A 14,898-nucleotide genomic window follows, 5' to 3' on the forward strand; every position below is an offset into this window, starting at 1 on the left:
CCCACACCACAAGTCATCTTTTTATGTCTGCTGAGCTCCTCTCGTGCTTGTTACTAGCTGGTATAAACAGCAACAAATGGCATGTTGTCGCTGAGATGTGGTGGTCAACCGTAACGTGACACACCAAAGAGCTATTTTCAAAAAGTGGTTGAGAGAGAAAATGCCATTGGAGCAATTTTCTCCATCCAGCATCTGACATCCCTCTGAGAGTATATCTGCTTAGCTTTGTACCCCTGCTCTGGCTTCATGCATGTTCTGTAGGAGCTTACTGCTTCTGTAAATCCTGCAATACAATGACTCTGATCTCCTAAATGCATAGTAATGACTGGGCATCCATGCATGCACAGGACTAATCTAGTTTGCAACTGGCAAAATGCCTCAGGAGCAGTACTTTTTGATTTCTTTTCTTTCTGTATATTCTTTTCCGTTTATCACTGAAGTCCTTGAGGGTCCATGAGCAGCGTGGACTATAAAGCACTTCCCTCCAACCCACATTTCACCCCCCTCGGTAGAGCTTGAATCAGCATCTTGTCACAGCAAATTTGCAGTAGTGGTCACACAGTCTAGTTGGCCCACACAGTACAAATAAATATGGGAAACGAAAGACCAGAAATCAGGAACACTCAGTTTATTTTTCAAACCATTACTGTGGTTTCGCTCAATAAATATCTCCTATGAAATGTTAAGGGTTCTGACTCGACTTGGGTTTTCCATTGTCATTATGTTCTTCTTGTTTGGTCTGCCTGACGCTTTTGCCTTTTCCGAATATGACTTCAGTTAGCATTGTGTACTAATGAAGATGAATTTCGAGCTGTTGCGTTTTGTGGGCTTTTCAGTTACTGTAATGAATTGCGATCCACGACCTTGATGTGGCCGTGTCACCCAGCTAATACATCTTGAGAAAACAGAAAACAAAATGGCGTGAGCATTTTTCTTCCCGCTTTGAGTCAACGGGGCGAGTTGAAGCGTGAGATGAAGTTTTGTTGCTTTTCCGTCCATTTTATCAACTCAAGTTTCAGCAACCACTGAGAACTTGGCAAACTGGAGGATTTTCCATTGATTAGCTGTTTATGTATCTTTGCCTCAGGCGCTCCTTCATCTTCCTCCTGCCTACCTACAACACACGTCTCCATTTAAACTCAACCAGAAGTTCAGATTTCATCCCCTCCAGAAGGACCCTCTGGTGCACAGAATGAGATCTTTCCTATGGTGTTATAAATCTATAGATATCTGATTGCCACTGATGACAAAATAAATGTACTCTGATTACGGCACCGGGAGAGGGAGACCCTTAGTGACCCCTGAACAAGGATCATCTGGCTTCAGCATGAAAAGAAGATGTTTTGAGGCATGATTGGAACATCTAAAATAAGTGTGTTTAAAGTGAGACGGGATGGAATGTTGAGTGAAGGTTTCAAGAGAAATGGATCTCGTGTTGGTTCAGTGATTATGGTTAATAAAAGCTGACCGAGAGAGCATGAGCTGGCGTGTTTTACGACGTCTTGGTTGGAAATTTTCTTACTCAGATATATTTGCTTTCGCCATGTACGTTTCGCTTCCAGCTCTTTTTTCGCAGTAGGCCTTTGGAGATTTGCAATAACACTTAAAAGAGAAAATGTTTCATATTCAGCTTAGAAATCTAACCTGTGAGTACCTTTCATTTAGACAGGCACCACCTAATGTTGTGTGTTGCCCTTCTGGTCTCTCCAACCTCCTTTGTGGTCTCACACCGATCTCCCTCGCCATTGGACGCTGCATGGTTTTAACTCTCTTATCTTTAATGTTTCATAGTCAGTAAATGTCTCATCACTGGCTTTTTTTCCTGGGCAGATCCTCTCCCTCTCCCATCTTTGTGCTCTGTCTATCCACCAGGCAGACCAGCTCATCAGCTGTGGGTTTTCTGGTGGGTTCAAACAGGTTAAAAGCTTTGATCATGAGCAGTGAGAGGCAGGTCCGCTGCTGTCCAACAGTTATCCACTTGGCTTTAAGTAAGCTGCACGCACTGCAGCTACACAGTCATTTACAGGGTTATCTATCCCAAAGTGATGGCAGGGTCGATGTAGCTTACCTCAGTTATGGGAAAAATGGAGGAATGTGAATTAATTGCAAGGGTCTTGAGGTGATTCACGGTCTGATTTGCTAGACCCTCTGTTCATACAGTAGACTGTGAAATATAGCCACCTACCTCTAAAGCTCCCTAGTTCACATGTTATACCTCATTTGTTCAAACCATACAAAAACCAAAGTGTTGAAACAACATGTGTTTTTTACGAGGGGTTATGTCCTGGAAAGTGTCCTAACCTCCCATAGCTTAAACAACATGTTAATTAATGGGCTTTAGAGGTGCTGAGACACAGATTTTGTTACTTTCAGACAGAGCCAAGCTAGCTATTTCCCTCTGTTCCCAGTCTTTGTGCTAACGTAAGCCAACTGACTGTTGGCTTTAGCCTCATATTTATCTCACTCCTCTCACCTAACTCTCATCTAAGCAAATAAACACATTTCCCAGTCTGTAAATTTAGCCATAGATTTTTAGACAGAAAATTTATTTCTGCCTTAGAATGAAATTGGCCAAAACAAACTGCAACAGCCACCACATTTTATGTGTGAGAGCAAATTATCAGGTATCAGCTTAGTCACATTTGGAAAACACGAGTCAGCAGCTGGTTATCCATAACTAACTGTTAGGAAGTCAAATAGCTGAGCTCTTATCTTGTCATGCCTGCTAACAATCAGGTTTTACACCCAAAGGTTTTTTACTGTCAGAGGAGGGGATGGCAACAGCTGCAGCTGATAAGAAGGACCAAAGACAGGAGGTGAATTTGTGGTTCTACCACAAGCTTGATTAGTTGATCCAGCAGTTAAGGAACAAGGACCCACGTAGAGTGTACATCCATCCACCAAACCTGTAGAAAGATTTATGCTGACTTCTTAAGAGGATCTGGAAATTTGAGCGCTCTCTCTCTCTCTCTCTCCCTCTCTCTCTCTCTCTCTCTCTCTCTCTCTCTCTCTCCCTCTCTCTCTCTCTCTCTCTCTCCCTCTCTCTCTCTCTCTCTCTCTCTCTCTCTCTCTTTCTCTCTCTCCCTCTCTCTCTCTCTCTCTCTCTGTCTCTGTGTCTCTGTGTCTGTGGGTGTGTGTGCACACGCGTTTTTGTGTCTAAAGGCTTTGAAGGTGGTTATACTCTCTGATTGGTACCCTGAACTCATTTTCACTTCCATTACAAGTCTATCAATGTGAAGCAGGATCTTGATGAAAGGTCCTCTGCAGACAATTGATCTCAGTAATGATGAAGAGGAGGGGATAGGTCAGGCAAGCCACTTCTTCTTTCACAGGATTTTCTCTGAGGTGCTGGCTAGAGTGTGAGCCAGTCACAGCGTTGGCGTTTGATGGGGTAGTTAGCTGTGTCATGTGATGGATTATTCTTAAAATGGTCCTAAAAAATGGTATGGTGTGCATCAGCCAATTATGCAAAAAAGGCTGTGTGTACCCAGAGAATAGAGTACTTTCTCTAAACTAATTAATTAAATTTCTCTCTGAGCCCTTTCTACTTTATTTTGCCACAACACTTCTTCTTTCACAACAGCCTAGCGGATGTTTAAAAAAAAAAAAAAAAAGACTTTTTAGATTGAGATTTCTTCTCAGTCAATTCAACCTAATCAGTGTGGAGGGGGAAAAGACCAGCACAGGCACAAATAGGGATTCAGTAATTGGCCTGTTTTGCATTTAATCTCCAAGGATATTTTATTCACACGCTTGCCTTATAAAGGCTAAATTGTTTCAATTCTGAACTGATTGTGCCTGAAACACAAAAGAGAAGAAAAAAACACTGCCCTCATGCCTCCTATGGGGTAGTGCTAAACTGCTTATTTCAAACTAAACTGGATTACAGACAAAAGACACAAAGCTGGAATGCCTTGGTTTTCCAGCATAATAGGGCCATAACACCCGCGGAGTGGTTGGTCGGCTGGTAATTGAACTTATGCTTTTGACTGGTAGACATATTAACTGCAGCCATATTAGGGAGGATGCATATGTTTGTTTATTCAAGAGATAATAGACTTGGGGTTCATGTTGTCCCTGCAGTAAATTGTCTCCCACAACATCTCTGCAGTAGTTCCTGTTTGCTTACTGCCTCTATACTTATGTCCTTTGACATTTATCTTTCTTTGAAAGTCAGAGCAGTTGGAAAAATAGGCCAAGAGGAGGAGCAATGAGGTTAAAAATGCATGCTGAGGTGCAATCAAATGATTGTTTTGTGTTTTCAGCACAGCCCAAAGACTTCACTCTGCAGAGAAAAGAAGAAATCTCAATGTGCAAGTGCAGCACAATAATGTAAATGAAACACCACCTCAGTCCTCAGCATCGACATATGGATGTGGTTATGGTGGTGTCTGTGTGTGCTGTGTCTGGGAAGAGTCAGGATGACACACAGTATCTGCTTGTCACAGAGCCAGGTATGAGTATGTATGGGAGTGGTCAGCATCAGCACTTTCAGGCCTTCAGAGGTGTACACACAATGGCATGAGATACCAATGCCAGCTATGCTCTATGGACCGTGGCCTCATCACAGCAGGAACAAAGCTGCAAAATTCAGACATAAACAGCACAGATATGAGCTCAGAGGAGATCTTGGTGTTGTCTGGTTGGGAACCTGGTACATTCCTGTACATGTAACACCCAATTTTTGATGACCACTTCACTCCAGAAATAGAGGAAGCTTTTCTTTCAGTCCCTCCTCAAGACTGCTCTGAGTTAACTTTGAGGTGGTGTCTCGTAAGCTCGAACTGGGGTCTGAGAGGCGACTTGAGAGCCTGTAGAAGAGCCTTGTAAATCCAAGTCAGATCTCCCCGAAGCAGTGACGTATTAACACTGCTTAGCAAGCCTCTCTGGCAAAGTCTGCACAAAGCACAGCCCCTGGGCCTCACAGACCACTTCAGACCACTTCATCTCTTTGTGAGTTTCTGCTCACCTGCTTAGATTAAAAAGTGGCTAAACGACCTCTGTTTTTCCGCTCCAGTGATATTAGGGATTGACTCAAAGTGCACATTGAAACCTGGTGTGTCAAATGTGAAGAGGATGATCTCCATCCATCCGTTCATCCACCCATCCATCCATAAGAGTTCATAAGAAGTTCAGATGACAGATATTCGGTTTGAGCTGTAGGAGGGAGTGTTACTTGTAAAAGACTGGTGATTTTAAATGCCAGTGATGTTCTTGGAGAGTTACAGTGTAATATTTCTCTTAAACCTTTGGTGCCTGTTGTCCTGTTTGTGGCAATACTGTATATTAGGTGAGCATGTTTCAATGTGTGCACCCATGCCCAAACAGTTGTTGCAGTTTGTTTGAAATGTTGTCTTGCTTGACTTGCTCGACCGGTGGTGGTTTGTTAAAGTGGGTTAAAGTTAGAGATCAAGTAATTTTAAACCTCATTTCATATGAACAGTACATTTAACGAGAGAGAAGACAAGATGAGTGTGATATTTTGTGAAATACATTCTTTGCAGAGACACTTACTGTAGTTTAGCACAAAGCGTAGCCAGTTATCTTAGTTCAGCACAAGGAGTAAAAATGGGGAACAGCTAGCCTGACTCTGGCCAAAGGTAACAAAATCCCTCTAACAACACCTCTAAAGATCACAAGTTACTACTCATTTCCCTGTTTTAATGATCTGTAGCACATTGTCTAAAGTACATGGTGGAAGTGCATGTCCAGCTTCTCTTTTACTAGTTAAACCGTGGATGATCTGTGTGCAAAGTAAAGCACAAGGCACAAAGGGGCTGTATTTAGTCTCTTACTTAATCACAGGTGTGTTTATGTAGCATGACTTGGCAAGTTGGTGAAGCCAACGGATTTCTGCTGAAGGATCCATCAATGGGAGCAGCAGGAATCCACGAAAGGTCCCAGGGGTGAAGCAGGCGTGAGATCTGTCTGAATAATGCGCCCTATAAACAGCAGAAGAATACTGTGTACACACACAGCAGGAAAACGTGCTTTGTTTTTGATTTATAAAACCCACGTACATCTGTTGCCACATGTTCTTTCTCATATATCTCAGTCATCCTGCAGTTGTGTGCACTTGCACAAGCCTTCTGACCATTCCCACAATTTCCTATAAAAGGCTTCAAACACCCCCCAATTGCCTGGTTTGCGTATAAAGGGCCATCATTTAGTTTAGTTTTGGGGAGAAATGGCAGAAGCATCTAAGAAGTAGAAGAGGAAGAAGAACAATTTTACCGACTGTAAACTTGAGATAGGGCTTGATCAAATTGACAGAAGACAATGCGACGTCGGCCTGTTTGGAAGCCTTAGCTCTGCCATTACCAACAAATTGAGTCCACTTTAAGTGTGGACACATGGTTTACACATTTGGTGCCTGGTTTTCATTGTTAAGTGGCTTTCTCCTGCCTCAAGATACCAACAAATAAGATAATATGATATCAACATTGTGCCTTACCACACTTATTTTAAGCCCAACACTCCTATTAGCGCACCGATGGGTGCAAGTACATTACTTCCAATCTGTGCACTGCTTTGCGCTGGATGTAAGATAGGCCATATGTCTTGTTTGTTTAGTCGTTTTGGTTTTACAGTAGATTATATGTCAGACACTTTTACAATAATTCCTTATTTTAAGTTAAACTAACCAGCTGTAGCTTTATATTTATCATACAGACATGACCTATCAACCTTCTCATCTAACTCTCAGTCAGAATGGGAATAGTGTTTTTTTCCAAAAATCTATTCTTTTCTGTATAAAAGGGCCTGTCTGATGTAGTCCTTATAGTTATGTTAATGTTTGTTTGTAGCACGCCTCAGTGTTGAATCCCACAGTCAGAAGGAGCATTGATGCTGCATCCTGTGTGTCACCTCAGGGCTAATTAAAATGATTCATTGGCATGGTATTAACCTTTGTTTCACAGGAAGTGGGTCTTATTTAATTTTTTTTTTTTTTTCCAAGACCATTTGAACAGAATTCTTTGCTTCATGACCCATGTGCTTTCTGTTCGAGCCTTTAACTTGAACTGGCACAGTCTCAGTCACTCACATTCATTTTCACATGACAAAGCCCCAATTTGGAACCTTGCAGCATGTTATCAGTTGTATCCGCATATACTGACAGATGTGAGTACTTTTCCATTTTTATTTATTTTTAATAACATTGAGATAATTGTAATTGTTTGGCGCAGACTCCAGTGTTTTGCATTCAGTTGCCTAGCTGTGGTCTTCTGTTTTTATGGCAGAGCACTCGTTGTCACAGTGGGTTTCCAGCAAAAGTAGATTCATTATAGCTAACTGGTTGTAATGTTTTATGCATTAAGTCACTGCACAGCACCTTGACATTATACTCTTAATTTAGTGTAATTTAACAGCTTCTGATTATTTTTCCCACAATTCTAGCCTTCTGTATGTTCTTTATTATTTAAAATGTCTTACTGTGATGCACTGTGTCCTGTCTTCCCCTGGAATTCATGGGGAGCTGACCATAACACCTTTGACAGTTGCTCAGATTAATGAGAATTGGTGATGTGGATTGAAACGATGACCTTTTGTTGCCAAGCGACCGAACAACTTCTTCGGCAGTGGCATATCCTCGTGAAATACCGAAGCAGTACGGGTCGTTGTCAGGTCTTCCCACCTCGCTTTTGACAGAGTTGACCTTATGCAAGTGTTTTTTTTTTTTTCATGTTGATATTTTGAAAAATGCTGTGAATTTTGTTTACCAATATTCAGCTCCACGCTGTTAGACTTAAGGCATACACATGCACTAGGTGCACTATTGAGCACTCAAAAGTATGCACACACCAATGTTTGATTTTTTTTTTTGGCAGCAAACACATGGTGAAAGGAACCACTGAGCAGGAGTTAATCTTTCACCTTTCAGTAAGAACACTGAACAGATGAACCTGTTGTATTTGATTGCATTGTCCTGTCAGGTATTCCTTTGTTGTTGTTCACCCCCGCTACACAGAAAATATTGTAATTAGCTGTTTGTAGTTTCATTTCCTGTTGCCTGAGTGTAGGGCTGCAGCTCTTTGCACTAGCAGTGATCATGAGCTGACAACAAAGCTTTTCCCCTGCACTCAGATGTCCCCAGAGCTTTCTCTGGGTCTCTCTTCACAGATACAATCTGTAAATGACAATGGCAAGGAAGGAAATCAATAGTACCCCCTGAAAGCAGTGGTGGTATGAAGTTTATAATCACAGAAGGGACATGTTTGTGCCCTTTGGCATGTAGAGATGGAGAAAGATCACATCCACTGAATAAAGGTTAGCTTGCATTGCCTTGGGTTTAAGTTTAATGAAACATCTAGGACTATGATACCCTGGAGATTTACATTCAGACAGCTGAATCTGATGACTGAGGGAACAAACCATTGCAGCGTAGTTCATGTATTGATAATCTATGTTTAGTTGCATACTTTGGGGCTGAATCATTTCCCATTTTTCATGGACAGTACAACTTAACCCTTATGTGGTGTTCGGGTCAAATTGACCCGTTTCAAATTTTTACAAAAAGAAAAATTATACAAAGATACAACATTTCGACCTGAAACTCCATGGCCTTGGCTTGTTTTATGTGAGGAACATGTGAAAGAAAAAAAAAATTGACTTCACATGATACAAGACCCCCTACACATTTATGTCCTTCATAGGATGTTCGGGTCAATTTGACCCGCATGCATATAATGCCTGACAGACAGACTGACACACACACTAACACACACACACACACACACACACACACACACACACACACACACACACACACACACACACACACACACACACACACACACAGACAATACAAGCTTTCCCGCTCTTTTTCAGGCAGACAGACAGACAGACAGACAGACAGACAGACACACAAACACACACACACACACACACACACATACACACACACACACACACACACACACACACACACACACACACAATATACAGGTTTTCCCGCTCTTTTTCAGACAGACAGGCAGACAGACACACACACAAACACACACACACACAATACAGGTTTTCCCGCTCTTTTTACCCTCTGAAGCATTGGAACCTGGGAAAATTTTCTCTTACTGTACCAGATGTATCATACATTATAGGTCACTTCACCCACAATCTCCACCAGCAATATGAGCAAAAGATTGTCTGCTCAGAGGGCCTTGGAGCTTATTATGTTAGCTGCTAACATAATAAGGATGGTAAACACACACTGGAGATCTGTGCATCATGTGTTGTTTAGACACACTTCCTTCATGTTGTGACACAGACCACATGCAGCAAATGCAAAAAGTACATCTGTAGTACACACAGACTACGTTTACATGAGGTCAACATTCGGGTTATGGTCAATATTCCGGTTTCTGAAACATTCGGAATAACCTGTTTACATGCGTGAGCAAACAGGGTTATTCCTGTATACATGGTAATTATAATTAATTGGGATATCCCAATCAAAACAGCGACACATGGACAACGTGTCGATGCATGGAGAGCGTCATGATGCAATGCGTGTCATTTCATCTTAACGTAGCGTAACTTTTCGCTCACCTTCTTGTATATCTCGCTATCCCGGTACTTTCTACCGTCTACAAAAGACATGATATTCATGTCTTTCACCACACTTACGAGGTGACTTATCTCCTCCTTGAGACTCCTTGCGAATAGAACATGCACAGAACACAAATTAACGTTCCTTTCGATGGGGATATTCCGATAGGCGTATACACGACCAGATATTAGGGTTAGAAAAGGAGTAACCCAGGGGTCATATTCGAGTTTTTAAAACCCGAATATGAGCATATTCCGATGAAAATCAATTGAGAATATAAGTTTAAAACAAAAAACATCAATGAAAACATTGTTTCATTTCATTTTTTCATAGATAAGCATAAATACCACCCAAGGCTTTATTATAGTGGACTTTATCACAAAAAAACGAATGACACTTCCACTGTTAAATGTTATCTAGCAGAGATTAATTGAAAACATTTATCATGTATGTTACCTATATTGCTTGGAATTGAGATAAAGACAATATATGTTGGAGTTTTTTTCTGTTAATTTTTATTTTTGTATTTCTTTTAAAACCAACAATAATGTCCCGGGTCAATTTGACCCGAACAGTACCAGAGGGTCCAAAAAGTGAACATAACACAAGGGTTAATACTGCAGGACAAATGTGAACATAGCTGTTCATTCTCTAGCTGCTGAATTTAGAAAAAGACCTAAATTTGGTTGGTTTGTTGGATTTCCAGCATAACACAATTAGAAAGGTTAGTTGTTCCAAACACTGGAACGTACGGTACTTGTGGCGAAATACAGTACATCCAGTCATTTTTCAATGATATGCCAGCAAAGTATTAAACAACCAAACACAATCTAAGTGTTTCCACACAGCATTTGGGAAATTGTTTAATATCCAGTCTGTAATATGATGAATGGAGTTCATATAGTTGTGTTTGTTTTGATATGTCTGCAGAGAACATGGAGGAAAGAAATGTGCATAAATAGAAAGTTATGAGAGAAGGTCACCTTCATTTCTAATCAATGAATTGAGTGTGAATGATCGGGCTTTGATAAAAGTTAGTGTGCCATTTTTTCTTCTTGTTCAGTTTAAAAAATGGCTTAAAGGGTCAATGAGAAAAAAGAAAACTCCTTTCACAAAGATCACACAAAACAAAACTTTTTGATGAAACATATCAAAGCTACTTTACTTGAGCAAGACTTTTGTAAATTGTCCTTAAACAGTTTTGTTCCGGGCAGCATTACACTGCTGCGCTATCACGGCCATGAAGCAAGGAGAATTAAGATCAGGCATCCTTTTGATCAGTTTCCAATCCACAGACTTGGTCAGAGGAAACATAAAGGCCAAAGAGTCATAAATATTACAGCCACCCAGAAAACTATGTTTGGCTTGATGCTGTCATGTGCAGTATATTTTCTCCAACAGTTGCTCCTTTCCGTTCCACTGGATTGAAGGTTTCTGTGTTTTCCTTGTCTTTCAGAGAAAGAACGTCCACCTGCTGCTGAATGTGTTTTTGCTGGCAGCCTGGGGAGCCATCCTGCTGGCCTGCCGCTTCTACTGGATGGGTAACAAACCCCCCAACTTCTCAAACTCTGACAACCCTGCAGCCGACTCACCCTCCATCCTCACCAGGACGCTAACCTTTCTGTACCTGCCGACCATCAACTTTTGGCTTCTCCTATGTCCAGACACACTGAGCTTTGATTGGTCGATGGATGCCCTGCCTTTGATCAGGAACCTTGCTGATTTGAGGAACTTTCATACAGTAGCCTTCTACCTTGGATTGCTCATACTGGCTTGGTTCAGCCTGTGGACGCACCAGACAGCTAAGGGCAAGGACAGCAATGGCAAAGCGTATCATTATACAAATGGCAAAAATGGGAGCAGTAATGGACACAGTTACCAATACAACAATCATGAACATATGAACAATTCCCACACAGATGCTCATATTAATAGTGCGCAAAATGGTACCAAAAAGCACTATGAGAACAGGACTCCACTGCCTACCACTGAGAACGTTGTGGTGTTCTCTCTGGGCCTGTTGGCTATCCCTTTCCTCCCTGCCACAAACATCTTTTTCTATGTGGGGTTTGTGATTGCAGAGAGAGTATTGTACATCCCCAGCATGGGCTTTTGCTTGCTGGTGGCCGTGGGGATGAGGTCTCTGTACGTCCGTCTGCGACGCAGGTCCTCCAGGGCTATGTTGGTGTACTGCAGCGCTGCCCTGCTTCTGCTTTTTGGTGTCAAAACTGTTTTGAGGAACCGGGACTGGCAGAATGAGGAGATGCTCTACAAGTCAGGGATTTATGTCAATCCTGCTAAAGGTAACTCAGCATCCTTTCATTTGAATCAGCATGCACACTAATGTGTTGTGCACATGCACGCTTTTAATGCCCTTTTATACACATACCCACACCCAAACCTCTTCCACCCATCATATTTGGTTGTCTAAAGAGTGAGCGAGCTTTTAGGTAAGGCTTTGAATTTGAAAATGTGTGCTGTGTGTCTACTACCGCCTTGAATAATTCAAAGTAAAGCTGCCTCAAAATGTCTCCTTGTCTTCACTCAGCCTTAAGCAGAATATCCAGGAGCTCACAAGTTGAACTCAGTGTCACAGACGCGAAATGGGATCGGTGTGGGTAGAACGCATTTATTTTTCTGTTGCTGGACATCTTTATCACATATCTTCTTATGCCCAGCATGCAATCTGTTTAATGACACCAGATGCCCTGTCTCACTTGGAAGGGCACCATCATCCGTCTCTGATTGGCACCTTTAACAGCAGATAAAATATTCAGTAGCTTTAACATTCAAGGTCATCAGACTCAGGTTCCTATCCAAAGCAAAGTTCTTGGAGGTGCTGAGGAGGGAAGCAGGGCAACAGCGGGACGCGTTGTGTTAGCTAATTTCCCTTTCAGATTCTGCAGCAGAGCTGAGGCATGACAGCTGTTTGTTTTGGCAGGTCATCAGCCGAACAGAGCAGCAGCAATGTGCCGACTCACATTCATTATGGCTAATATGAGATTTGAACAGAACCCAACCTCAAACACAGACACACTCGTTGGATCCTTTGATCTGTGAAATTTCAGGATGCACGTAGCAACCCTTTCCCATAAAAGAGTTTTGCATAACTGGATGCACAGTTGAATGAAGGGAGCTTTGGGTTGTTTTCCTGCCTGATTATTCTGAAGATTCTTCTGAGAGTCTGTAGATGTTCTGATTTTCAGCAACTAAATACTGTAAATACGTTGCTTAAAGGCGCTCTGCATATTTTACCATTTTAAACATGTCAAAAAAAGCAGCATGAGCTAGAGATTTGTCTTCCTATTCAGTGTGACTAGTGGAGATACAAGAAACACTATCTTTAAAAATACTAATGTCATACTCAGCACCATAAAAGCTCTTTAAGCCTGTCCATATGCATTTACTTCTTTCTTGTGAAATTCATTTTGTGGAATGTCATTTATATATTTTAAGCTTGTGCAGAGTAAAAAATTGCCTTAAAAACAGATCAGTGATGTTATTTTGTTACATGGCAATAGGAAATGGTTACTATTTTACATCCACTTATTTTCTTTTTGTTCTACCAACCTCTCTACATCTATCTTCACACTCCAGTCTCTGTGCAAAATGTCCAAAAGCTCTCAGCAACCTTATTTCACCAGTCAGTTACTGCACTCTGCCACTCAATACTAATACCATTAGCTGTGCAATAGTATTGTGTGGGCCTACTTTTCATTCATGCTGTCGTAGGAATGACTGGTGGTTTTGGCACAAACCCCCCGGTGCGTCATCTGTCTTTATCCGTAATGTCCTGGTATACCAGCTCCAGCAAAACAACATTCTCTTAAGAAGTTAAAAATAACTGAACCCATGTCATTAAGTGGCTGTGAATAAGAAAAGATGATAACTTGCCACAGAAACGTTGTGTTTTGCTGCTTTAATCAAAGAGCTTTTTAAGATTCTCAAGACGTTGTAGAAGGTTGCCAAAAATTGTCTTTTTGTCTGGTTCGATTCACCCTTTCTTTTGTAACCTGTCAGCATGGGGCAACCTTGGAAATGTCCTGAAGAGCCAGGCCAAGATGGAGGAGGCTGAACAGGCGTACAGAAATGCCCTCTATTACCGCAGCAACATGGCTGACATGCTGTATAACCTGTGAGTTTGTGCGATTTCTATATTCCTATCCTTATCCTAAAGGCTCATTTGCCTTTGATGTCATTAAGCATGTATGGATGTGAGTGTGTCTGTAAGGCTTTTGTACTTGACTTGAAGTGTGTCTCCGCTCCTGGCTGTTTTAAATGACGAAGGAGTGTGTGCGAACAAATGGATGAGTTTCCTCTTTGCGCGCGTGTGTCCATTGATCAGAGCGGTTCTCTCAGAGGAAGTGCCTGTTGTCTTGTATTCTCCAGAGTGCTGTCTGTCTGACAGGATTATTAATGATGCCGTTTGAGCCTGAGGGGGAAACATCCACAGCAACACTCACAGTGTGCTCAAATGTCTGTTGTTTGCTGAGATCTAAATCCTCCTCCTCAGTTTAATCAGACGCTTGTGTTCTTGTCTAATCCTAACAGAGGCTTTTTAAGTTTCAACATCTCCCCTTTTGAGTTTTTTAAACTCCAAACTGTCTGTACCATCTTTCCTTTTGTCTGTTCCAGTGGTTTGCTGCTGCAGGAGAGCAACAAATTCTCAGAGGCTCTCCACTACTATAAGCTGGCCATTGGGAGCCGGCCAACTCTGGCTTGTAAGTACAGCTCTTCTTTTTTATTGACAATCTCCAGCTCTTGTGGTTGTGGCTGTGCTGTGTCCAGGCAACGCTGAACACAGGCTGTAGTTATGTGGAGGGAGAGGAATAGGTGGCAAAGGGCAGCGGGGATACAGCTGAATTCAACACAGCTGCAGCAGAAAAGTCGTGTCAACAGATCGAGCGATGGCATGATGTCATTTATTATGAATCCAGGCCATGACACTCTCATTTCATCTCATCCCTCCTACATCCTGCATCTTCTAGTTCCTGTCAGCATTAGTACGTCGCTCCTTCCTTTTTGCTCACTCTTCCTCACCTTCCCATGAGAATTCAACACAGTTTTTTTCTGCTTTTCCTTGAATTAAATTTTCCATACGGTGTCATCTTCAGCAGTTTCACTCCCTGATTAGTACGAATCACCCACAATCTTACCTGATCATGCAGTAAATTAGCTCCCCATTGTTCCAGGCATCAGTCAATGACAGATAAAGAGAGAATCTTAAGAGTCTCTTCCTTTCTTCCCAGGATTAATTATAGACCTAATCAAGATCCCAGTTAGACTAGAAAATTTTCTTTCAGCGTGCAATTATTCAATCTGTTATGGCCGATTACAAGTTTAATTAATTA

The 14,898-nt window shown here is 41.7% G+C and overlaps 1 protein-coding gene across 1 annotated transcript in view; it reads left to right on the forward strand.

Annotated features, from left to right (window-relative positions):
- tmtc2b (transmembrane O-mannosyltransferase targeting cadherins 2b) overlaps positions 1-14,898 on the forward strand; it is a 96,983-nt gene that overhangs the window by 55,681 nt on the left and 26,404 nt on the right. The window contains exons 3-5 of the mRNA XM_076733040.1: positions 11,004-11,850; positions 13,568-13,682; positions 14,183-14,268. Coding sequence (XP_076589155.1) covers positions 11,004-11,850; positions 13,568-13,682; positions 14,183-14,268 — 1,048 coding nt within the window. The remainder of the gene's footprint in view (positions 1-11,003; positions 11,851-13,567; positions 13,683-14,182; positions 14,269-14,898) is intronic.

Source organism: Chaetodon auriga, chromosome 6 (genome assembly GCF_051107435.1).
Source record: "Chaetodon auriga isolate fChaAug3 chromosome 6, fChaAug3.hap1, whole genome shotgun sequence".
NCBI classification, from domain to species: domain Eukaryota; kingdom Metazoa; phylum Chordata; class Actinopteri; order Chaetodontiformes; family Chaetodontidae; genus Chaetodon; species Chaetodon auriga.